Genomic DNA, 24,569 nt, shown 5'->3' on the forward strand with positions numbered 1-24,569 from the left:
ACAACTGACGACTGGTTGTTTGCTAGTGGGCTGCCAGATTTGCGTGAACCATCCCTCCTAACTCAGGCTACCCTCTGAGAGCGGCTACCTTTATCAACCCAAACGGGAGAGAAGCGGAGAAACATGTAGATTTTCCTTGTTTTAGTTTTTTTTAATTTGTTTTTTTCTGCCTTGCTCATACGACGTAGAAATGATCCAATCTTCCCCTCTGAAGCGCGTTGTGTGAATAATTGGTCCAACCTGGCAACCCTATGTGCTATTTACCCACTTCAGCTGTCGGTCTCAGGACAAGTGCGTCGTTTTGCCCGTAGGAGGCGTCCGACGGCTGCTCCAGCAGACCATAACTACACACTATTAACCACAAAATTAAAATAAATCATAAGGAGATACGTATCTCACTAAAATATTTTATTTGCATAAAACAATGACTGAACCGGTTCAACATTCAATAACAATTAAAAAAAAGTTAATGGTAAAAGAATCAAAGTGTTATCATCCATGTAGACAGACAAACAAGAACAAACAGAGGACAAACAACTGTATTCAGGTAACAGTGTTGAGTTGGCTACTTCATTTAGGACAGCAACAGCATTTACACGAAATCATACAGATATGTAAAAAGGTGATAGAAAACATTTGTACAAATGCATTTACATTCTGCAAAACTGCTAATACTATTTGGTTATTCACTGGACATGGTACACAAATATATTCAAACAATATTGCTGACCAATTAAAATAAACGGAATTCTTGGTGTCCAAGTTAAGTGCTTGACCGGCACGTTTTGAAAAAAAAATTTAGATCCGAGAACTCAAAATAGATTAAAATTCTATCTCACTGAAGATGCTACATTCTAGAAAACATGTATTTTTATGAAATGACCTCAAACATTGAAATTGCCCCAATTCATGTTTTAAAGTATGACATCTTAATGATAGGCAATAAGACCTAAGACATAAATAGTAAAGGGTGCATTAAAAACGCTTCAAATTTTAGGCTCCCATAATCTTGTCTCGTGTGTATAAAAGTTCAATTCATCAACAGAGTAACATATCGGAAAAGCGTTGGTGACACTGTAGTGGAACAAGATGAAAAGACTGGTTAGGGATCACCACAGTATGTTATTCTAAATTAAATCATGGAAAACAGAGTGTTCTAGAATAGTTTCCGGCAGATGACAGGGCATTCCAGAAAACGCAAAAGGACAAAAGAATTTTCCAACATAAAGAAAGGAAAAATGAGGTCAGCTGACGTGGCTCGGTTGGATTTCCAGTATCTCTTCAAAAAAGTTCACAACAACAAAACTTTATATTTCCAGGGAAAATCCCTGAAAACTGCTTATATAAGTATGCAAGACCACATTGTACAACTGATTTAGTACTCAGCAATTGATTTAAAAGAGGGTCAAAATCAATACATTAGGAGCGCTGATAATATCTGACCAACAAAAACATTTTCAATCATAAACAACAATACACTACTAATACAGTGAACAAACTCATCATTCCAGTCACTGTATGATTTTTCAACCTTTCAAAAACTAACTTCAATATGACCCATTACAGGAAGTGCTGTGCCATGTAACAAGAAAAAATAAAAATAAAAAAAGACAAGGCAAATATGACCAAGTCTTCGCCCAAAACCTTCACCCTTATCTCAGAGGTGTGCAGCGGCCTTTCACTCGACATCTACTTCAAAGCAAATTATTGACGTTCAGGCATGCTAAATCAATGGAATGGTATATATTCATCTAAAGGGTACTGAAATAATCATTATTTGGGTTGACTGAAAAAGGAGGACAGAATGAACAAGAAATGCGGCATAGTTCATGAGCTACAACTCAAGATATCCTGTAGATATTGTGGATTTGAAGAATCAGGATTCTTTGTTTTTCTTCACAAGGCATAAAAATTTAATCAGATTTAAGTGCACTCATGTTTGAAGACTGTTATTATCCCTGCCAGGCCGATAGCTTGGAGGGGATTATGTGTGTGTGTGTGTGTGTGTGTGTGTGTGTGTGTGTGTGTTTGCGAGATTAGCCGCGGACAGATACACAAACACACATACTACTGGACCATCCATCCATTATCCAAACCGCTTATCCTGCTCTCAGGATCACAGGGATGCTGGAGCCTATCCCAGCGGTCATTGGGCGGCAGGCAGAGAGACACCCTGGACAGGCCGCCAGACCATCACAGATACTACTGGACCTATTACTCTAAAATCTTTCATGCAATTATCACTGTATGATGAAGAACCTCTCGTGGTTGTGGTTATTCAAAACCTTTGAAAAGTGTTTGTTCTCGCTACCGCCGCTCCCTCTCTTTATTCACTCTCTAGATCGTTCAACCAGCACTGCTCTGTCACTGCTCGATCTGAGTCAACCGTGCGCATGCGCGACTCACATCTACGGTTGACTTGGATCAGGCAGCGACATGATCATAAATTTCGATAATCCAAAAAATGCGAACGTTATAAAGGAACAACTTCCTCTATTTACAATCAAAACAGGAAGAGTGTGTAAATGGTTCACCCAGCTTTATTATATTATGAAAATAAAGACAGGGTTAAACCAACATGGTCGTATTGCAAATTTTTTTTTTCTTCTTTTTTTTTGGAAAGTGCAAGTTCATATTAGACTTGGTCATATTCGTGCAAAGGTCAGCTTGGGAGGCTGCACATCCACAGACTGCAACACATGCAAAATGTTTTTATTAGGTAGATTTTTTAGCTTCAGTGCTGCATATTAAAAACTTTTTTCCCCCATATTTCCCATTCAATCAACTTGGGTGTTGCGTGAAAGTCTCATAATGGCAGGAAAAACACTGGTTTTTCTGCCCGTGTGTGTATCTGTCAGCTGCTAATCTGCATGCTACTGCGCCTGTCAGCCTAATAATTTTTGTGCAGTTCTAACTGTATGATCAAGGACTTCTCGTGGCTGCGGTGATTCAAAAACTTTGAAAAACCTGTTTTATACCGCAATTGAGTGCTAACACCTCAGCTGGTTTTTCCACCTAAGTCCGAGAACTGGAGAAGCTTCTGGCAGAGATCTGCACTCCTCGAGTTTTTCTGATTTCAAACCACCAAAAGCTGATTTCACATCATTCATGCAAGTGGTCCCCTTACTGAATTCTTAATATTCCTTTTTTTTCTTTTTTTTTTTAATGCGCACTTCATTATTGCTATTGCAAGTCTCTTATTTGCAAACGGAAATCTGAGGTATGGACCCACTGCAGGCGTTTGTTTTTTTTTGTGTTTTTTTCCCCTCCAAAGTACGAATGCTCCGAGTGTTGTTATGCAGCTATTTGATGCTCAGGAACACCAACTATTCCTGGCTTCCTGGTTGTGTTTGACCACGTGCCCATTCTTCCATTCATGGCCACAGTAAAAAGCAATGGCTCACTTCGATGGCAGTGAACCATTGCAAAGACTGACCAAACTTTAATATGGTGCCATACTACAGGAAGGAATTAGTGGGTCATAAATGAGCCCAGGAATCTGGGCCAAAAGGGGGGGGGGCTTTATGCTACTGAAGCCAAACACAAACCAGTGTAGAAGCAGAACACCAAGTCAATCGGTCAAGCGATGCACGTCACACGCCATCTGTAGCACGAACAGGAAGCAAAGTGCCATTTTTAGCAACTCTGTATTGTTTTTTTTCCTTAAAGAAAATCCAAGTCTGTAGGAGTGTCAGTGTTAGAGGATAGAGCAATGATCACTGCTAAAATAATCAAGCTTATCACGGTATTTTATTTTGTTTTAAGTCTCATATGCTTATTTCAAGATATTGCTAGTAACATTTCCTTACTCTGCTGGCAGTTAAAGCAGCAGTAGAAAACTTTTTTTTGCTTTAACTTATCATTATGAAGTAAATGTTGATTGCATAGTGTAATGGCTATAGAATAATAATGACACCATCGGCATTTGGATTGGTTCCCTATAAGCTTCGCTTTAGGTTTATAGGGAACCAAATTCTGCCTGCCACAATCTCGCGGGAAAATGAAGGCTCCATTTATGGCACAAAGGAAGTGCGTCAACCATTGTGTAACCAAAATAGAAAGAGGCTCGCGCTTTCGTTTTTCCTGGTAGCCATTGGTAGCCATCCTCAGTTGCGGATATGGTGGAACAACTGAAATGAGAGTGGAAACACTACCCGGTAAGAGAAAAAGAACCCCGTTGACGGAGGAGGCAAAGAAGACGAAGAGGGAGAGTGACAGAAACAAGTAAAACAAGAGTGAACCTCGATGGGCTCCGGTGTTGTATCAAACTCTGTTTCCCTGTCGAGATCTGTTTCCCCTCAGCCAGACAAAAGCGTTCGCATGGAAACAGGTCAGCTATCGGTTACGATTAGGTTAAGGTAAGCGTCAGGTTAAGCTCAGGGTTAGGTTGAAGCATCCCTGGGTTGTAACGAACTCGAATCTCGAGAGGGAAACAGAGTTCGATACAACACCCGGGACTTGAAAGGGTTCCAAACCAACATTCAGTTGGCATTCTTTCTACTGGATCCATAAGTAACACAACCTGCCTACTTATTAATACTACCGGATGTTGTACTCTGCCTTTATCATAGCACTGAGATCAGGGTTTCTAGTTCAAGTTGGGGTTCTTATGGTTGTTTCTTGCTTTGGACAGTAGTCAGGCTGTTAATAAATGAAGAGCGATCCAGTTGTCTTTGCAATAGCAGCGCAAACACTTGGACGCGCGGGTGTGTGTGTGTGTGTGAAAAGTTGTATGCAGCCGCTTCAAAAATTGCTTATTTAAAAAAATGTACTGGTTTCATAATAACAGGACTTTCTCAGATTATCTCAGATCAAGTTTCTTGTTTAAAGAATTTTTTTCCCCTGAAAATATCCCATATACAAGTCCTATAATCATGAAACGGTCAACCTGTCTTGTAACAAGCAATAGTATCTGCTAGTGGCATAAGAAAATTATTAGAAGCAATATCTTGAAATAAGCATTATGAGACCTAAAACAACATAATATAAATGGTAAACGGACTGCATTTTATATAGCGCTTTTCTAGTCTACCGACTTGGCTGGCTTGTCTTTTTTTGCAGTGTTCTGAGAATTCGCAGGGGGTCAAGTAGACGCACGTCGTCGCACGGCTGGATGCCACAAGTGAGGGGATTTTACATTGAAATGAATAGGAGCGTCCCTCTTGACGCACGTCTACAGGCACTGGTATGCTCTGGCCTTACAGCACATTAAAGATCAAATACTAATGTGGCCTAACCTGAAAAAACAAAAACAAAACACATTCACAATCTCTTGTCAGCTTCAAATCCATGACATCAATAGTGTAATTATGGCAAGATTACAGAAGAGCTTAGATTTGAAAAATAGGAAATTCTTCATTTTGGCTTTTAAATGGTGTGCTTGTGTAGCAGTGTGCTCCATTGCTCACCTCTTCGAATAAGGTCAGACACAATATCGCTGTACTTCTCCAACCGTTCCTGTAGCACAAAAATAAATTCACAGCAATTTTAATGAGGAATGAGTAAAGGGAGGCATTTTTCTCCCCTTCTCGTGAAGCATCCCTTTCTTCCTAGAAACGTCAGTATCCAGAATTCTGTTCAACAGATCCAAGTGGATGGTCATCATCCAGTGACCATTTGAATGGAGACCAGTTATCAATCACATCAACAATAATAAATAAATATGGAGACGTGGAATGGGGGAGAGAGGGTTTGGGAGAGTGGGACGCACCCTCCTCCCTCCTTCACTCACTGTGGCCGAAAAGAAAGGGTAAAGGGATGGATACATAGAGAGAGGTGTAACCATTTCGGTTGTCAACATACAGAGCTGTACCGTAGTGTCCATTCATGAGTTTGTGGGAAGGCATGCTGTCAAAGGAAATCATAGTCTCTCACCCACAGATCACTTCAGCCATTACATTTCACCTAAATTATGTGCAGATACAGCTTAACCACAGGTCTTGTTCTACTGTTCTTGCTTGCAACAGTTAATGTTCAACCACTGATTCCACTGTTGCTGGTAGCCGAGTGCGGAGCCAAGTCATTGTTCTGTTTTTCGTGGCAATGATTTCTGACTCTTAACCACTGTTGGCATTAACTTTGAAACTTCACCGTGACTACCAGTGCTCAATCATTGTAGTGTTATTCCTGTAGTGCAGCTGCAACTATTCCACGACTGTTTGCTCTTAGCGTTAACCATTTCAGCCGTTATACTGTTGCTGGTAGCGGCGGTTGAGCTCACGGAGCTCCTTTTCCCGGGCCCGTCGGGCCTTGTTGGATTTGGTGGAGCGGCTGGAGCGTGTGGACTGTGCCGACTTGGTGCTGTGGCAGCGAGAGGACGCCCTCTTCAGGAGGTTCTGAGAGATAGAACGCTGCAGGTTCTTCATTGAGGAGGAGGCAGCCATACTGACGACCCAGGGGTGTTTGAGGGCCTGCCCGGCTGTTAGCCGCTCACTGGGGTCGACTGTCAGAACCCGCTCCACAAAGTCCTTGGCCAGGTTGGACACACTGGGCCATGGCTGGAGAGAGATGAGAGGTTCAGGGGAGGAAAAAGGAGGTGAAACATCATCTATTATTTTCTGCTTACACCAAAACACGCAGTATGAACTGTGTGATTATGGTTATCACAGCCTAATGACAACCATGAACAAGTAATAAACATGACGGAACAAAAAAGGGCCAGATGATGGGTGGATACGATTTTAAAAGCAGAGAGAAGACAGACAGAATGAGAATTAGAATGAAAGAAACCATTGTAAAATTACTTGGCTATTACAAACAAATATTTTCGTAGTGAGGAGACAGTCTAAACCTGTTTTTCAACTGGTGAGCTGCGGCACACCATTAAAGCTGACCGGATGTGCTGTAAAAATGTCACTCTTTTCAAAATCAAAAGAAGAAAGCCACTTTATTTTGTTATTGTACCGCTACAATGAAATGTAACCCGTACATTCCCATCCTGTTGTATAGCAGCAGTGGGCAGCTGCAGCACCCAGGGACCAACTCCAGTTCTTCTTTCCGTTGCCTTGGTCAGGGGCACAGACAGGAGTAGTAACCCTAACATGCATGTCTTTTTGATGGTGGGAGGAAACCGGAGCACCCAGAGGAAACCCACACAGACACGGGGAGAACATGCAAACTCCACACAGAAAGGACCTGGGATGGCCTGGGGTTCGAACCCAGGATCTTCTTGCTGTGAAGCAACAGTGCTAACCACTGGGCCACCATGCTGTCAATGGATTATTTATATATAAAATAAATTCATATTGTTAAGAATGGAAAGGAGTTCTTGCTTTGCAGTTTTAAAATTGTGTACCAATTCTTTCTTATAGTGGATTTTTGGGGATATAAAAAGTGTGCCATGGCAGGAAAAAGGCTGGAAAACAAGGGTCTAAACTATGATAAAAACAACACTACCATGACACGTTTTTTTTTTTAACAAAACTGACAGAAATATGGAGATTATCTACCATTAGCAGAGTTTAAGGCACCCACCTCTCACAAGACCACCACAAGACACAAGGGGGCACCAGAGAACAACAAGAACACTGCAAGTAAGACCTGAGGGCCTTGAGGTCTTGTGTACTGATCTTGGATCTATGTCACATCAGTAATCTGACCTAACGATGACAATCCCAAAAAATATGTACAGCAAATCGTAAGAGTCGTAGGTATTGTTAATGAGTTGACATATCACCAACTTGAATAGACTTATTCACGTTCAAAAAAACCATCCATCCATCCATTATCCAAACCACTTATCCTGCCCTCAGGGTCGCGGGCCACTGCAAACTGTCCAAAAATGAAATGCTTACAACAGATATATATTTCATGATGGCCAACTATCTTTGGTCTCAGTTTTAAGTAAATTGAACCTCTCTCCGTAGGAGACAAGATTTAGGCATATCAACACTACTTGACTTTCCACACACACGCACGGACACACATGCACACACAAAAGACATGGTAAATCACCAGTGCAGGCCAAACATACACGACACATACAGAGGCCTCAGATATACATCTCTCATAGCTACAGCCACGTGATGCTCACAGCGTGGTTTGTTTCCAGACTAACTGTAAATCTTGTCTTTGTCTTAGCATTTGTCCAAGTCAGCTCCCTCTGAGCTCCTCCTCCTGTTGACCCCGCGGCAGTGTTTCTTAAATCAGGGCTCTGGACCCGGAGCGATTCATGGAGGGTGATGGGTCCCACCACTGTTAAGTGCTCTTGTGTGGTATTAAACCGGGAGATGGTAAATAGATGGACGCGGAATGCGGCTTTAGCTGTCTGAGTCACACTTAAAGCCAGAATAAAATACCCAATACACAAAAGTATAACTGTTGATTTAGATTGTTAATTACTGTAAATTAATGATTACTGGTTAAAAAAATGAAAATGTATTGAAAATGTAACTGTTCCATGACAACACCACTTTCTGCATGCAATAACTTAAGGCCACTCAGCTATCCTACAAGCTACTGTAGATCATGGCCTCTTGTGACTTATCACTTACAATTGGACAAGTCACATCCTATTGTATCATCTTTGAAATATGTGACTGTCAATTTGACGACAAACCCATCTCCTCTTCCTCTAAAACGCCTTATGGGGATCCCAAGTATTCACATAACAGCGGCACTGCACCACATGCAGAACTGAACTAAAAATGCGGGCTGTTTAGAAATGGTTTCAAGCACTAAATTTATCTGCAGCATTATACAGGACACCAGCAAAATCTGACAGAGTAAGGGCTCCCTTCAAATACTCAAGAAATTATTCAGCTCATTTTTGCTCTGGTTTTGACTGCATGTGGGGCAAACAGTAGCCAAGGGCCCTTTAATAAAGCTTACTGGCAACCTAAACATCCCACTCCATGAAACAAAGGAAAGGGCAACTCAGCATTCTTTCAACTAGATACACAGATAGAACATAAATTATCATGCATGCACACACACACACACACACACACACACACTTTGTGGCCGAGCGTATTGACTTAGCGAAGAGGACAAATAAATGACAAGCGTTATGGTTGAATGTGACGGCCATAGCTGTGAACTGAGAGGGTGAGAAGATTAATAGTTATTGGGTGCATGTGGGAATGGGTGGAAGGGGTTTTCAGTGTATGTGTGTGTATATGAGCGTCTGTCTGTCTGCACATGTCACCTCACCAAAGAAGCCTCACTTCCCCCTTGAGAATCTGTTGACAGAGCCTCACGCTGTGTTAGGAATGAATTCCAAATATGGGTGAAGTTTGCAAGGGTTTGTGGGTTCGTCTGTGTGAGAGTCGGTGAGTGAAAGTGCGAGAGAGAGTGAGAGAGAGTGTGTGTGTGGTGTCTTTCAACATCTGAAATCTCACCTCTCCAGAGAAGCTGTACTTCCCCTTGAGGATCTGCCGGTAAAGCCTCATGCGGTTGTCATCCTCGAAAGGCATGGTCCCGCTCAGCAGGATGTAGGAGATCACCCCGAGTGCCCACATATCCACCGCATTGGTGTAGGGCTTCCTCACCAGAATCTCGGGGGCGATGTACTCCGGTGTGCCGCACGTGGTCTTCATCAGGCACTCGTCCCCTTTTTTCCTGCTGCTGGCCAAACCAAAATCCGTGATGATAATCTTAGAGTCGGCTCCGGGGTGATAGTAGAGCAGATTCTCTGGTTTCAGGTCCCGGTGTGTGATACCCAGGGTGTGGAGGTACTTGACACCGTCCAGCACCATCTGCAGGACCCGCGTGGCGTCCCGCTCTGTGAAGGAGCCGCGAGCGATGATCCGGTCAAAGAGCTCTCCACCGGTGGCGAGCTCCATCACCATGTAGACACGCTCAGCTGTCTCGAAGACCTCCATCAGCTGGATGATGTTGGTGTGTCTGACGCGCCGCAGGACACACAGCTCCGACTCGCACACCTCCCTCCCCTCCCGGTAGCGGGTCTCGATCATTTTGATGGCATATGGCTGACGTGTGCTCTTGTGCTCCACGCGAACCACTCGGCTAAAACTCCCTCGGCCAATGAGGGCTTTGATGTCGTACTTGGCCGTGACCCGCGGGTCAAACTTGGCCCGATATTTTGCCACTTTCCTCCGCTGAGGGTCGGGCGGCTCGGGTTGGTCTTTGGGAGGCTGGGCAGAGGCAGTGGGGGTGGCACCGTGTGTTTGGGCCTGAGAGGGGGAGGCGCAGTCCGCCTTGTCTCCTCCCCCACATCCGGCATCACCCATCTTGCTGCATGTGCCATCACCTCGTATGAAGTGTTTGTAGATGTCCGTCTGCGGGGGTCCGGGAAGGTCCACCTGAGAAATACATTACAACGATTTACTAGGCATTCTCTGTCATATACAAGATGCAGGATGAGAGCAGTAACAGACACGAGATTAAAAATAAATGTAACTAATTATGTATAATTCTATTTAATTAACATATAAATGAGAGTGGGGTCAAAACTACTTATAACTACAATTAACCAATTTATGACATCTTCAGTTTTTTAGGCAGCTTACAGAAACATGGCACTGTGGGTTTTTCTTATCTCCCAGTTAAAGCAAAAGGGCAAACATTGACAAGAAACAGTTAATGACAGGTAAATAATCATTTCAGTCAACGCCACTTCAATTATTATCCTAATAACCTTCTCAGCCAGGTCCAGGTAAATGAATGTAAAAGTTTCTATATCACTATTATCAAAATTTGTACTACGTACAGTGCTAATGTGACTCCTATTAGAAGTAACAGCATTATGTTAATTATTACAATATTAAAGGATAGGTTCACTTTTTTTGAACAAAGATCTCATAAAAAACACATCATTAAGAATCGTACCAATAAAAACTTCACAGATTGCTTCAGTATTGAGAAACTGCTGAATCTTCTCGCTGGGCTTCAACACAGTCCAATGGGACAACTGCTTAAGTCTCCAGAAACCAGGATATATCTCCTTTACAAAAATGGGAAGCTCATAGTAGTGCCACACACATCTTCATTTATATAACTTTTTCTTTCAGAACATGTTTTGAATAGGAGCGAAAAGAAACGTGGATCTACTTTTTGTAGTTGATGTAGTACATCCCAGCTATCTGTAAATTTGTGAGAGCATAAAATCCAATAGCCCGGCATTCCCATAGAAAAAAAAATATATGAAAGAATGGCACGGATATAGATAGCAAGGAAGAAGTTTTGCAGAAGTACAAAATAAAGCCATTTGAACTTGATGGAAGAATGGTTATTTTTTCCCCCAATAGAACATACTACTGCATGTGTGACTTTAATGTGAGCTTCCTGTTTTTGAAAAGGAGATACATGATGAGTTTTGAGGGCTAGAAGGGAAACAATCACAAATTTCAACATTATCTCCATATATATGTTAGAGGGATAACACTCCATTAGCAGCCATAAGACTGAGCAGTCTTCTGTGTCTCTGAAACGCCGCCAAAACTTTGTCCACCAGTGATGTCATTGGGGGACAATCCATTTATATGAAAACTTACTTCCTGGTTGGCCAATAGGCCATATTTTATAAGAAAACGCAAAAATCAACTCTACATACAGTTGTATAATGTATTGCTAGTCCCATTTTCCTATACAATGCAGCTAACCAGCAAACCAAGGAAATACATTTTCACATTCACAGTTTTCGACACAATTTCAGCGGTGTTTCAGAGACAGAGAGAGGACTGCTCAGTATTATGGCTGCTAATGCAGTGTTATCCCTACAACATATGTATATGGAGAGATAATGTTGGAAATTGTGATTGTTTCCCTTTTTTAATGTTTGCCTATTTTACTGTTAGGGCCCAAAGAGAAATTTCAGTAAAGAGGCAAGTTTCTTATCGCTAAAGCGATCAGTACAGTGTTTATCTGTACAATTCTAAATGATGCCCGGCAAACACTTGAGGTCAGAGAATAAAAAAAATCTTTTCTTTAGTCATATCACAGCACCATGGCAGTCCTGACATAGTCCCACTGACCTTTTTGACCAGGTCCAGCTGAACGTCCCCTGGAGGCTCAGGGAGGACCTTACTGTTCCTGCACCCCATCACATCACCTCAGGCTGCTGCCCGGCCATCCACACAGGCCCCCAGCAGCCCAGTCTCATCACCGCAACTGTGGACTCGACAGACAAAAGGAGCCCAACATCCAGGCTGTGTCCAGAGTCAGATGGAGGGTTCATGAAGAGACTCACACCATACGCTCAAGGTCCGATGAGGTGGCATCAGCATCAGAGACAGGAGGCTCACAAATGAGAATGCAACACCGATACAAGTCGCATCCAAAGTCACAGAGCTCAAGACTGCAGCTGTCGAGTACTTTGGTTGTCTTTATACCTCCAGCCCCTACTGTATTGCTACACCTTGTTGTAGTACTGTTTTACTGGCTCTGACAAAGTACTTTTTTGAGTTTGTGCCAGTAGACCTAGTACACACCTCCAGGCAGCACTGTCTGCAGATGGGGGCGGCATCGAGCCTCTTGAAAGGAGCTAGCAAGGTCCCATCCGGGATGGGACAGCTCAGCGTTTTTGAAGATTTAAGGGAAAAACTGCATGAATCGAAGTTAATACAGATGCTCAAGGTACTAAAACAACCCAACAGTGGTGAAGGAGGCGGCGGCGTGGCCAGGGCATCCAACTTCTCCACACAGGCCTCAGAGGGGCTGCCTTTAGAAACGCGGCAATGCAATATTTTAAATTTATGCAGGATTTGTGTATGAATTCAAATCGTCACCTTCACTTTTAGTTTACCCCCCCCCCCAGAAGCGAAAAGAAGCTTCAATCAATTGGGAAACACTTCAAATCCTAACAGTCTTTCCACGGATGAAGGAGCATTCCCTGGAGAATGACAGGTTGGAGATGGAGTCGGGGAAAAGGATCTGAAATGCAAAAAGAGAGAGAGTGAGAGAGAGAGAGAGAGAGAGAGAGAGAGAGAGAGAGAGAGAGAGAGAGAGAGAAACAGAATAAACTCTCAATCCTGCATGACTTTGGTGAGTGTAGACTCAACCGATGGACATTACTGCTGGTGTAAAATCCCAACACAACAGGGGAGGGACCAGCACATTATGGAAGGGTACATTGGCATTTGGAAGCACTACCAACACACGTTAAGTTGTAGTGTAGTTAACAGCAAAACTTTGGGGAAATGTCCAACAAACTTTACCACAAAATACGTGTTTTTGAATAAGTGGCTGGGTTTTGAGTCGCCGGGCGAGAAGAACGAGTTGTAAACGTGCAGCCAAGGGGCAATGGCACTGCAACACTGGAGATTTGGTTTGAAAAAGCCATTGTTTAAAAAAAAAAAAAAAAAAACAACCCCTTTTTTTAGTTACAGGGCAACACAACGGCCTCCTGTAGCAACGTTTTAGCGGTTTTTATCCGACGGGAAAACCGAAATGTGCTTTCAGTAAAAGTTTTCAGCACAAATGTTTATCAGTTAGCTTTGTCAGCCATGATCGTGGCTAAGCCGCCTTGGGACGAGCCGCAGAAAGCAGCTCTGCAAAGGGACTCCGGCGCTGAGGACGAGCCGGAACCCGCATTTCATGTACGATGGGAGCGACACAAAGGTGATAAGACCACGCCTCGGTGGCCAGGCCCTTCTTTTTCATGTTAATGTGTGTTTTCTTTTGTCGTAAAGCCATTTGTGACCCCCTTTTTTTTTTTAAACAACGCTGGGCAGCATCAAATAACTTCTAGCGATATCCCCTCATGAACAATAACGAGTTGTCCGACTGACGACGCACAAAAACGCAAAAATCAACAACAAAAATCTCACCTCGTTCCTTTACCGCAGACAGCCAAAGTTTAAAAAAAAAGTTAAGCAGCTCGTTTAGTTAGCTGGGGAGCCACACACACACACACATACACACACACACACACACACACACACACACACACAGCAGGAGCAACAGGGCAGGACTCGCAGCTTGCCAAAGCCAGCCTCCTCACCCCACTCTCAAGTCACTCAGCTGTTCTCTCCATTTTCCCCTTCGCAGTTCTCGCTTCTTCTTCGTCTCTCTTTTTTTTATATTCCCGCTGATAAACGTGCGGGATCAACTTCCCCCCGTAATGAGAAGCACCTGGGACACTTTCGTCGTTCCATGTGTGTCCGCCGAGCTGTTAAAGAGGCGAGAGGAGGTGGCAGGAAGAGTTTTCGGAGCCTCGGTGTGGGCTGTTCTTCTCCGGACGATGTTTTCCAGCAGGACCACCTTTTTTCTTCCTCCCAACTTCTTTTGTAGGAACGGGACGGGACGACCTCCTTCGGCTCGTTTCGACCCCACAAAACCCTCTCGCCACCGCCGCTGTGAGCTCACTTCCTGGATACACACATTTCCTTACCAACGCACTGACATTAGTTCTTTTTTTCTGCAGGAAGGGGGGGGGCTGCAAAAGTGGGAGGACAATCCCAACTAACTTCCATGCAACGTTACTTTTTGCGTTTAGCGATGTTGTTCAGATTAACAGATGCGTGTATCGGATGTTCACATGCGCTTGGGACTTACTTTCTTTTCTTTGCTAATACGCGCACGCATCCACAGGACACAAGCGCGCGTGTCTCCGCTTGCGATTTTTGTTTTTAACACGGAAAATGAATCCACGTATGAATATGAATTCACTTCTATGGACCAGCTCATTTTCGTGGGAGGTAAAAGCCAGTGTCCCGGTTATTCCCTGCGGACCCGGCTCACACAGTATGCAGATGTTGAGCCTTTTAGAGTCAAGAGTCCATTTTGTCGGCCAAGTCTAATCGCATACAAGAAATCTGACTTGGTACGTTGCTCTCAACACGGACACGCCGCTGTAAAGATAGCAAAGAAGCAGCATAACAAGTAAAAGTATGGGTGCAGAGCCACGTCTGAGCAATATTAAGAGGTGTAACAGAATAGGGGCTATGATAAGATCATTGACTGTGAGGGCATCATGCACGTCGTATTGCACAGTAGTAAATACTATATTGCGCAGATGCTGCCGCATAGGTTATTGCACAAGTTAGTTGTTGCACTCGGCAGGTGGAGGAGTGCGAATAGGAGGAAAGTGAGTGTGGTATGTCATTAAACAGTGCACGTAAACAAGATAAGAGACTATTTTATTAATAGCGCAGCAGCACATCCACGCGCCCGTACATTTACAGAGCACAGCCACACGGTGTCGCTGTGTGAATGTGAGTCACTTGCTGTGGCTTCTCAAGGTTATCACAAATCACAAGGTTACTTTTGTTGTTTCAAGTCCATACCCCCCCCCATACCGCTCCCCATCTAACTGTACAAGTAATAACTTTGAACAGTCAACTGACATCTTACTTCCCAGTATCATCGTCCATACTCAGAAGCAGCGACAGGGTACTAAATGTATAGCCTCTGCTGCATTATTGATGTGGAGGATTGTGCTGAACTCATCATGGACCATGCCCACGATTTGTGCAACCTGCAACAAGGTGCAGCGTCCTCCTGGAGTGGCATTTAAAAGGAAAGGTGGGTAAAAGGATGACAAATGTCCTGGCTCTTCTATTAGGAGAGAGAAAAGGGGCGTAGAATTCATCTTGATGCCGATAAAGCTTCTCGAATCAGATTGGAAGTGTGAGGATGAGTGAGGGGGGGGGTGACAGAGGAAGACAACAGATAATAGATGGTGAGTACCCAGACAGACATGGGGGGAGGGAAGGAACAGAGAGAGGTGAGGGTGAAAGAGGCAGAGAAACCGAGAGATAGGGTGATAAAAAAAGGAGGGGGGGGGAGATTTGGAACAGGTAGTGGGAGAATGAGGCCATAAAGGATAAACGACATGAGAAAAAGAGCTACACCAAGACAGAGCGAGAACACAAAAAGTAACTGAAGAGGCAATGAAACGGTGAACGAGAGAGAGAGAGAGAGAGAGAGAGTCTCTCTGAGGGCCAGTGCGGTCCCGCCAGCTTCTCTGCTCTATCTGCAGTGCAGTGGAGGTCAGAAAGTGATGAAGAAAGTTGCTGCTACCTCATCATCCTCATGACTGATCACCGTTTTGTCCCCTCTCTCATTAAGCTGCCTTGTCCGAGCACTTTACATGCAGTGACACTATTACTGTACAGAGATCAAACGCAGACCTATCCATCTGTCTATCTATCTATCTATCTATCTATCTATCTATCTATCTATCTATCTATCTATCTATCTATCTATCTATCTATCTATCTATCTATCTATCTATCTATCTATCATTGTGTGTGTTTGTGTAGAGGTCTTCTGCTTATCTCTAGACCCCCCCCTTTTTTTCTAAAAGGTCAATATCATCTGTTAAATGTAGATTTGCTGACTGCTGTATTATTTATCAATGTGAAGGAGAGAAGAGCTGCTCTATTAAAAGCTCAATTGTCTGTCTGTGTCTGTGGATCCACTATTCTCCTGATGACGCTGCCCCTTCATCTGCCAGTGAGCAAAAGACAAGAGAAAACGTGTGTGTGTGTGTGTGTGTGTGTGTGTGTGTGTGTGTGTGTGTGTGTGCGTGTGTGTGCTATTCGATACGATACAATACACTATATTGTCCCCGTAGGGAAGTTTGTCTTGGACTCAAGTGCTGCACATCATATAGCAGCCTCCATAGTAGTAATAATGATTAAAAAATACCAACAACAACAACATAACACATACTGTAGCACATCACAACCACAAATTACTCATAGTGTTGCACATATTACACAACCAGTGGTAAGAACAAGTGACATATTGCACAATCCCTCCCATCATATCAAAAAAATCTATTACACACCTCTGCATAAAAGTCTGCACGAAAAGCTATTGCACAACTCTGCAGCTCAAGCAACATTATCTAAAATTTTAAATGAGTTAGGTTGAGTTTTTAAAACAGTTGCGTTTACACCGGGGTACTCCACACCGTCTGCCAGAGGGTAAGAACTCGGAGTCGGCGTGGAGGATGAGAGATGGATCAGACAATATCTCTGTGCTTGCCTGAGAACAGACAGCTCATATACTGACTGGAGGGATTGGTGTTCATTCCCCCCTTAACCTTCATGGGAGTCTTTACCAGACGAGCGAGCTTACATTTTGCCATACCATGCTGACATCCCATACCTGACCACGCTCTCTAATACAGCCCGATAGAATAAAAAAGTAATCCTCCGATCCACCCCAAACACCCTGAGTCTGCATAAAAAGTAGAATATCTGCTGTAAATGAGAACACAACCTTTCAACATGGGCCTCCAAGTGAACCCCAAGATACCGGTAAGAGCAGACCTGATTGATTCTCTCTCTCTCTCTCTCTCTCTCTCTCTCTCTCTCTCTCTCTCTCTCTCTCTCTCTCTCTCTCTCTCTCTCTCTCTCTCTCTCTCTCCCCCCCTCTCTCTCTCCCTCCCTCTCTCTCTCTCTCTCTCTCTCTCTCTCTCTCTCTCTCTCTCTCTCTCTCTCTCTCTCTCTCTCCCCCTCTCTCTCTCTCTCCCTCTCTCTCGGTTCTATGATGGAAGTTGAACTCCTTGTGCATGTTAATGTAAAGGAGTGACTATGTTTGATGATGTCATTGCTCATTATTAAAATGTTTCTCGTTAAATAAAGAGCTGTTGTAGAATTCTCTCGTCCCTCTCTCGTCTCCCATCCTTCTCTCTTTTCATCCCTCATTCCTCTCTCTCTTGTCCCTCTCATCTCTCTCCCACCCCCTCATTCCCCCCCTCTCTCTCTCTCATCCCTCTCTCTCGTCCCTCTCTCATCTCTCCGTGTTGGTGGGCAGCAGAGTGGACCACTGTGCTACCCCAGACGTCCCAAATTCCAAGTCCTTTCTGTGTGGCGTTTGCATGATCTCACCGTGTCTGCAGTGGGTTTTCTCTAGGTGCTCCGCCCCCTCCCCAATCAAAAATACATGCATGTTGGGGTTAATACTCCTGTCTTGTGCCCCTGACCGAGGCATGGCAAGAAGAACTGAAGTTGGTCCCTGGGGCTGCACGACAGCTGCCCCACTGCTCCTAGCTACACAGCTAGGATGGGTTAAATGCAGAGCAGAATTCCCCCATGGGGATTAATAAAGTATCTCTCTCCCTCTCATCCCTCTCTCTCGTCTTGTCCCTCTCTCTCTTGTCCCTCTCATTCTCAGCTCTCATCTCTCAATCCTCTCTCTCGTCTCTCATCCCTCTCTCGTCTTGTCCCCCTCTCCTCTCTCTCTCTCTCTCTCTCCTCTCTCTCTCTCTCTCTCTCTCTCTCTCTCTCTCTCTCTCTCTCTCTCTCTCTCTCTCTCTCTCTCTCTCTCTCTCTCTCTCTCAGCAGGAGACTTCCATGGAAAGGCTTGGCTAGGAATCAAGTGAGAGGGAGTGGCTGTTGTGTGGCTTCAGCAACTCAGATTAAACCGCTAAGTGAGAAGACATGGAGGGAGGGAGAGGGTGGTGGATGGAGAGAGGAAGGGGGACAAATGTGTTATACTCTGGCATAGTGATAAAGGTACAATGAAAACAGGTGGGGGAGATGGCGGTGGCCCGCTGAGTTGAGCCCTACTGTGTTGTCAACAAAACAGAGCTCACTATAGAGATAGCTACAAAGAAAAGGCAGACAGATTAAAAAACAGACATAAAACGTAAGAGAACAGGTAAGCAAGTAAACAAAAACACAGACACATACACGATATATACATTATATCTCACTTGGTAGCTTAAATCTGGGTCACCGAAACAACGGAATTGGAAACAATGCGGCTATCAGACACCATAAACAAGCGCAGTTTCACTGAAAGATAAACAGATGACACCATGATCGGAGGTGTTTTGTCTCACTCCAGTAAAACAAATCACCATCCAACCAGCAGACAACAGATGACAGGATTCTTGCTCGTGTGTTAATAGATTCAATTCACTGACGAACAGGCCAAGAAAGAGCCAGACGTTACCATGATGGATAGACAGAGGCGGAGAGAAATACTGACATTGACACCAGCTTACTGACACAGACAGAGACATACACATTTGAGACAGGTTACTTTGAAAACAGAACTAATATATATTTATATATACAGACAGGTGACAAATGGAAGGAGCAACCTGAATGCTTGACCTCTACAGTGAGGGGGCCCGGGGGCTCTGTTATGCTGTGGGGGGCATTTCCTGGAATGGTTTGGGTCCACCTGTCCCCTTAGAGGGAAGGGTCACTGCAAATCAATACAATGTTATTCTGAGTGATCACCTTTATCCTATGAAGAGACATTTCTATCCTGATGGGAATGGCATCTTCCAGGATGACAATGCCCCCATCCACAGGGCACAAGAGGTCCCTGAATGGTTTGATGAGGATTAAAATGATGTAAATCATATGATACGGCCTTCACAGTCACCATATCTCAACCCAACTGAACACATATGGGAGATTTTGGACCGACATGTTAGACAGCGCTCTCCACCACCATCCTCAAAACACCAAATGAGGGAATATCTTTTAGAAGAACGGTGTTCCGTCCCTCCAGTAGAGTTCAGAGACTTGTAGAATATATGACAAGGAGCACTGAAGCTGTTCTGTAGGCTTGTGGTAGCCCAACACCTTATTAAGACACGTTGTGTTTGTTTTTTCCTTTAATTTGTCCCCAGTCTGTATACAATGATGAGCCAAAACATTATGGCCACCTGCCTAATATGCTGTTGGTCATGTTTGCCACCAAAACAGCACCAAGGCATGGATTCTACAAGTTCCTTGAAGGTGTCTTGTGGTATCTGGCACCAAAACATTAGCAACAGATCCTTCAAGTCCTGTAAGTTGCAGGTGGAGCCACCATGGATTGAACTTCTTTTTCTAGCACATCCCACAGATGCTCAATCGGATTGAGATCTGGCGAATTTGGAGGCCAGGGCAACACCGTGAACACTTCATCATGTTCAACGATTCCCGAACAATGTATGCAGTATGACAAAATGTGTACAGTGTGACAAGGTGCATTGTCCTGCTGAAAGAGGCCACTGCCATCAGGGAATACCCTTGCCATGAAGGGGTGTGTCTGGTCTGCAACAATATTTAGGTGGGTGGCATATGTCAAATTGATGTCCACATGAATGGCCAGAGCCAAGGTTTCCTAGCAGAACATTGCCTAGAGCATCACGTTCCCTCCACCGGCTTGTTGTCTTTCCACGGTGCATCCTGGTGCCATCACTTCCACAGGTAAACGGCACACACGTACGTGGGCATCCGGGTGATCTAAAAGAAAACAGGACTCATCGGACCAGGCAACCTTCTTCCACTGCTCCAAAGTCCAGTTCCGATGCTTGCATGCCCATTGTAGGCGCTGTTGACGAGGGACAGGGGTCATCATGGGCACTCTGACCGGCCTGCAGCTACACAGCCCCATACGCACCAGGATACGATGCACTGTGTGTTGTGACACATTCCTCCCATAACCATCATTAAAGTGGCCTTATCATGCTCACTCTAGCTCTGTATTTTTATTCTGGGGCTCCACTTGAGTAGCTTTGCATGATTCACAGTTAAAAAAAAAACTTATTTATCTTATACTGGCCCTTTATGCAGCCCCTCAGTTTAACTCTCTAAAACAAGCCATTTTAGCTTGTTTTAGTCGTCTCTTTAAGGCCTCCACTCTAGAAGCTCAGTGCTTTCTTCTGACTGGCCAACTCCCAGAAGCCTGCTGTCGGGCAGCACCCAGCACCGCCCCATTCTCTTCCCGATGTATAAAACTGTTTCCCCATCGAGATCCGTTTCCCCCAGCCAGAGTTCGATGCAAGACCAGGACACTTGATTAACCGTAACCTAACCTCAACCTAATCCTAAACTTAACCTAGCATTTACCTTAACCTAATCATAAACGATAGCTAACCCTTTTTCATGCGAACGCTTTTATCTGGCTAGGGGGAAACAGATCTCGACGGGGAAATAGAGTTCGATACAACACCGGTGTAGGAGGTTCCATAAGCAAACTATAAACCGCTGACTTGTGGTGGGGATGTCAGTGGCTGGGTAGGCAGTGGGCATTCACAAATCTAAATTACATCCTTTTGTGCTCTCGAATGTTTTATAACAATCTGATCCTTCTTCATTCTTTCAACTGCCACAGAATTCTAGAATATTGTGCCCCCCTGGCTGAACTACAATCCAAATGAAAACCTAAACAAAAATATTGTCAAAGTATATATGAAGTACTTTTTTCTTGTTTTATATGGTTTTTAATAGCTGGGGAATGACTAAGTAACACCACTACCTTTCCGTAGAACTCCAAAACCACTGCGGATTTCATTGGGGTCACTACAAACAGCATTTATGAGATACTATTTGTAAATATTGTTGGAACATTACCTGAAAAGAAGAACAGAGATTTTGGCAGACGTACTGCAATACAACAGATAGCTGCACTTTGTTGATTGAGTCAGTGATCTCATCAACTTGTACGGACACAAAAGGGGGCTGCATTTACCTCATCTTGAATGTTCTGTTGAAGAGTGTCACTTACTGCAAGGATAAGGTCGTTTTGAATATGGTTCGATGTTCTGGAAAACATTGAAGAAACTTCAAGATGCGTCGCCAACCGCTTTTCTTTCTCTGCAATGAGGTTTAAGAGCTCCACATAGTCCCCCCGGTTTGATGAGCCGGTGCTTTCCTTGGTTCCGCTGAAGGCTAATCCTGTTTCCCTAAGTGGCAAGTAGTACGTATAAAGTCCTTCAGAATCTCATGATTTCCCCTCACCTTTGCGCTGTGGGCGGAGCCTTGCTGTTTGTTAGCCTCGTTTAAAGCTAGGTTGACTGGAGGGCAGTTTCCAAAGGTTTTCAACGCTATTTGATGTTGAATGTGTGAACTGGACTGCTCGTGTTTGACTGACGCTGCAGGCAGGTTGTTCAGCTCACAGTAGCCAGCACCTACCCATACATTGTACCGCTCTTTGGAAAACAGCAAACAAGAGAAGCAGTACAGCCTGCTGGTAGCATCGTAGCCGCATAGCCACTCTTTCCTTACCACTCAGTCTGAAATAATTGGATGATTTTCTGCCCTTTACGCTGGTGGAGGTCAGGGTGAGCTGGTGTAGGCCTGCCTTGCTTGATGACAAGTAATTTTTGTTGGTGATCCAGTTTATTAAAACTCCGGAGACGTACGATGGTCAACATTGCTGATTTCCCTTTGAAGCGTAGCTAAGCTGCTCAAATTCAAATGAGCTAGCTTGCTTTATTGATAGCACAAATATCTATGACATTGTAGCAATTTAGCACCTTGATGGCTCTTATTGGCTTGCACTCCCGCCATAAGCAGTGCCTTTCCTCGTCCGTTGATTTCGCCTTAAGCTACGCAATATGCATGCGCAAACTCTGAATTTCACAACGTTAAAGGCAATGCTGATAAAAGCAGAGCCTACCCTTCCCATCGGCGTTTTGATCTTAGAAGTTTCTACTACTACTACTTTTGGCTGCTCCCATTAGGGGTCGCCACAGCGGATCATCCGTTTCCATCTCTTCCTGTCCTTTGCATCTTCCTCTGTCACACCAGCCACCTGCATGTCCTCCCTCACCACATCCATAAACCTCCTCTTTGGCCTTCCTCTTTTCCTCTTCCCTGGCAGCTCCATATTCAGCATCCTTCTCCCAATATACCCAGCATCTCTCCTCCACACATGTCCAAACCATCTCAATCTAACTTCTCTTGCTTCGTCTCCAAACCGTCCAACTTGAGCTATCCGTCTAATATACTTGTTCCTAATCCTGTCCTTCGTCACGCCCAATGAAAATCTTAGCATCTTCAACTCTGCCACCTCCAGCTCCGCCTCCTGTCTTTTCATCAGTGCCACTGTCTCCAAACCATATAACATAGCTGGTCTCCCAACCATCTTGTAAACCTTCCTTTTAATTCTTGCTGCTACCCTTCTTTCACAAATCACTCCTGCCACTCTTCTCCACCCACTCCACCCTGCCTGCACTCTCTTCTTCACCTCTCTTCCGCACTCCCCATTACTTCAGACAGCTGACCCCAAGTATTTAAACTCATAGGCCCCCGTCACCTCCACTCCTTGCATCCTCACCATTCCACTGTCCTCCCTCTCATTTACGCATAGGTATTCCATCTTGCTCCTACTGACTTTCATTCCTCTTCTCTCCAGTGCATACCTCCACCTCTCCAGGCTCTTCTCAACCTGTACCCTACTCCTGCTACAGATCACAATGTCATCCGCAACTATCATAGTCCACGAAGACTCTTGCCTGATCTCGTCCGTCAACCTGTCCATCACCATTGCAAACAAGAAAGAGCTCAGAATCGATCCTTGATGTAATCCCACCTCCACTTTGAACCCATCTGTCATTCCAACCGCACACCTCACCACTGTCACACTTCCCTCATACATATCCTGCACCACTCCTACATACTTCTCTGCAACTCCCGACTTCCTCATACAATACACACCCCCTCTCTTGGCACCCTGTCGTATGCGTTCTCTAAATCTACAAAGACACAATGTAACTCCTTCTGGCCTTCTCTATACTTCTCAATCAACATTCTCAAAGCAAACATCGCATCTGTAGTGCTCTTTCGTGGCATGAAACCATACAGCTCTCACTAATTGTCTTCATAAACTTCAATTGGCCCAGAATCAGCTGCCCGTATCATTACCAGAACTCCTTCCACAGATCATATCGCTCCTGTTCTTCTGCAATGCCATTGGCTCCCTGTTAAATACCGTATTGAACTCAAGATCCTGCTCCTCACCTTTAAGGCCCTTAATAACCTAGCTCCTTCGTATCTTTCCAAACTCTTTCATATCCACACACCCTCCCGCAGTCTCAGATCCTCTTCTGCTCTCCAACTCACTACACCATTGGCCCGCTTGACTACCATGGGGTCTAGAGCCTTCAGTCATTCTGCTCCCCACCTATGGAACTCTCTCCCACAAGACATTCACAACATTGACTCTCTTTCAACCTTCAAATCCCATCTCAAAACGTACCTTTTCAAATTGGCATATTCAGTCTGATCCACACTTCATTGAGTTTTGTGCAGATGATGATTTTATACTTATCTATTGTATTAACTTTTTATTGTCTACCCTGCTTTGTTTTGATTTTATGCTGTCTGATACAGTGCTGCTTTTTTTTTTACCATGTTCTGTAAGGTGTCCTTGAGTGCTCTGAAAGGCGCCCACAAATAAAATGTATTATTATTAATTGTCACCTCTCCTCTTAACATGGCTTCTATTACTCTTTCCCATATCTTCATGCTGTGGCTGATCAACTTTATACCTCTGTAGCTGCTACAGTTCTGCATATCGCCCTTATTCTTGAAAACTGGTACCAGCATAGTTCTTCTCCACTCCTCAGGCATCCTCTAACTTTCTAAGATTTTGTTAAACAATCTAAACTTAGCACAAAAAGTCAGGAAATTTGTGTTTGGTAGATTATTTATTTGTTGTAACAATGCTTCTTGGCAATAAATCTTATATCAGGCACCTGATTGTCAGCACCTGGGGTACCACAAGCTCAAAACAAGAGTCAATAGCAACAGCAAAATAAGCTGTTTGGCATTGGCAGAGAAGATTTGGCAAATTTTTCATAGGCGCAACTCACATACTCAGCTCTGCTGCTCATCCCACAAAATTACAAATGTGGCACCATTTAAAAGGGAAATAAACAGGCTTTCCAACGGTATAAGATTTATTGCCAAGAAGCATTGTTACAA

General features: G+C 44.1%; 1 protein-coding gene and 1 long non-coding RNA gene across 4 annotated transcripts; one reads left to right on the plus strand and one right to left on the minus strand.

Moving 5' to 3' along the window:
• The first annotated feature begins 399 nt into the window (after positions 1-399).
• Positions 400-7,251, plus strand: LOC130114036 (uncharacterized). Of its 3 annotated transcripts, none has more exons than XR_008810376.1 (3): positions 400-4,358; positions 5,062-5,185; positions 6,949-7,251. It is a non-coding gene; the product is annotated as an uncharacterized LOC130114036 (long non-coding RNA). The 3 variants fall into 3 exon arrangements; XR_008810374.1 differs by having other exon boundaries at positions 400-4,330; XR_008810375.1 differs by having other exon boundaries at positions 400-4,157.
• pskh1 (protein serine kinase H1) lies at positions 5,196-14,188 on the minus strand. The gene is made up of 4 exons (XM_056281764.1): positions 13,728-14,188; positions 11,934-12,831; positions 9,339-10,262; positions 5,196-6,497 (listed from the first exon to the last, which is right to left on the minus strand). Exons 2-4 carry the CDS (start codon positions 12,000-12,002, stop codon positions 6,180-6,182), a joined length of 1,311 nt encoding a protein of 436 aa, XP_056137739.1. The 5' UTR covers positions 12,003-12,831; positions 13,728-14,188; the 3' UTR covers positions 5,196-6,179.
• Positions 14,189-24,569: the final 10,381 nt, after the last annotated feature.

Source organism: Lampris incognitus, chromosome 6 (assembly GCF_029633865.1).
Source record: "Lampris incognitus isolate fLamInc1 chromosome 6, fLamInc1.hap2, whole genome shotgun sequence".
In the NCBI taxonomy this organism is placed as follows: domain Eukaryota; kingdom Metazoa; phylum Chordata; class Actinopteri; order Lampriformes; family Lampridae; genus Lampris; species Lampris incognitus.

What these genes read in the sequence shown, in the direction of transcription:
- pskh1 (XM_056281764.1), bottom strand. Translation starts at nt 12,002, where the DNA reads ATGGGGTGCAGGAACAGTAAGGTCCTCCCTGAGCCTCCAGGGGACGTT. An exon ending in AGCTGGACCTGGTCAAAAAG is followed by an intron (nt 10,263 to 11,933) that starts GTCAGTGGGACT and finishes TGTATTTCTCAG; the next exon opens with GTGGACCTTCCCGGACCCCC. An exon ending in AGTACAGCTTCTCTGGAGAG is followed by an intron (nt 6,498 to 9,338) that starts GTGAGATTTCAG and finishes ATCTCTCTCCAG; the next exon opens with CCATGGCCCAGTGTGTCCAA.